The sequence below is a fragment of the Gavialis gangeticus genome, unplaced genomic scaffold (assembly GCF_001723915.1).
Source record: "Gavialis gangeticus isolate Ggan-Ray unplaced genomic scaffold, GavGan_comp1, whole genome shotgun sequence".
Lineage (NCBI taxonomy): Eukaryota > Metazoa > Chordata > Crocodylia > Gavialidae > Gavialis > Gavialis gangeticus.
Window position 1 is genome coordinate 170,946,683 of NW_017729032.1, and position 504 is coordinate 170,947,186.

Consider the following 504-nt stretch of genomic DNA (forward strand, 5'->3'; position numbering starts at 1 on the left):
CCTGGCGGCGGCTGGTAGGTATGTGGCTGCTCGCTGCGCCGCGCTAGGAGGGAGCCGGGCCATGGAGAGCGGCAACGTGGAGCTCCGCGGCGGCCCCGACAAAGAGCGGGCGCCGTGCGACGGGCAGCGCCTGGTGGAGGTGGTGCTCAGCGGTGGCGCGCCCTGGGGCTTCACCCTCAAGGGCGGCCGCGAGCACGGCGAGCCCCTCATCATCACCAAGGTGCGGGGCGCGGCGGGGGGGGGGCGCCGCTAACCGGCCTGGGGGGCCCTGAAGCTGCAAGCTGCACTTTGTTCCTGGCCGCGGCGGGCCCGGACAATGGGCCGCGGGGGCAGGTGGCTCCGAGCGGTGCTCGGCCCCCGGGCCGGCCGGCCGGGCGAGTGACCGGCTCCTGCTGCTGGCTCCTTTGTCCCCGGCTGTGTGTGTATTTCGTCCCCGTGTAAATTGGGGGGTGTGTGTGCACTTTGTCCCCGTGTGAATTGGGGGGGGGGGTGGACTTTGTTCCC

The 504-nt window shown here is 72.6% G+C and overlaps 1 protein-coding gene across 3 annotated transcripts in view; it reads left to right on the top strand.

The window, feature by feature from the left end:
* Window positions 1-11: 11 nt before the first annotated feature.
* Window positions 12-504, top strand: part of SHROOM2 (shroom family member 2) — a 298,183-nt gene continuing 297,690 nt past the window's right edge. For 2 of the 3 annotated variants that reach the window (XM_019524299.1, XM_019524301.1), the window contains exon 1: window positions 16-220. In XM_019524299.1, the coding sequence (XP_019379844.1) occupies window positions 62-220 (159 nt within the window). In that variant the 5' untranslated portion in view covers window positions 16-61. Of the gene's footprint in view, window positions 221-504 lie in introns of all 3 variants that reach the window. The other variant, XM_019524302.1, reaches the window with a different exon arrangement.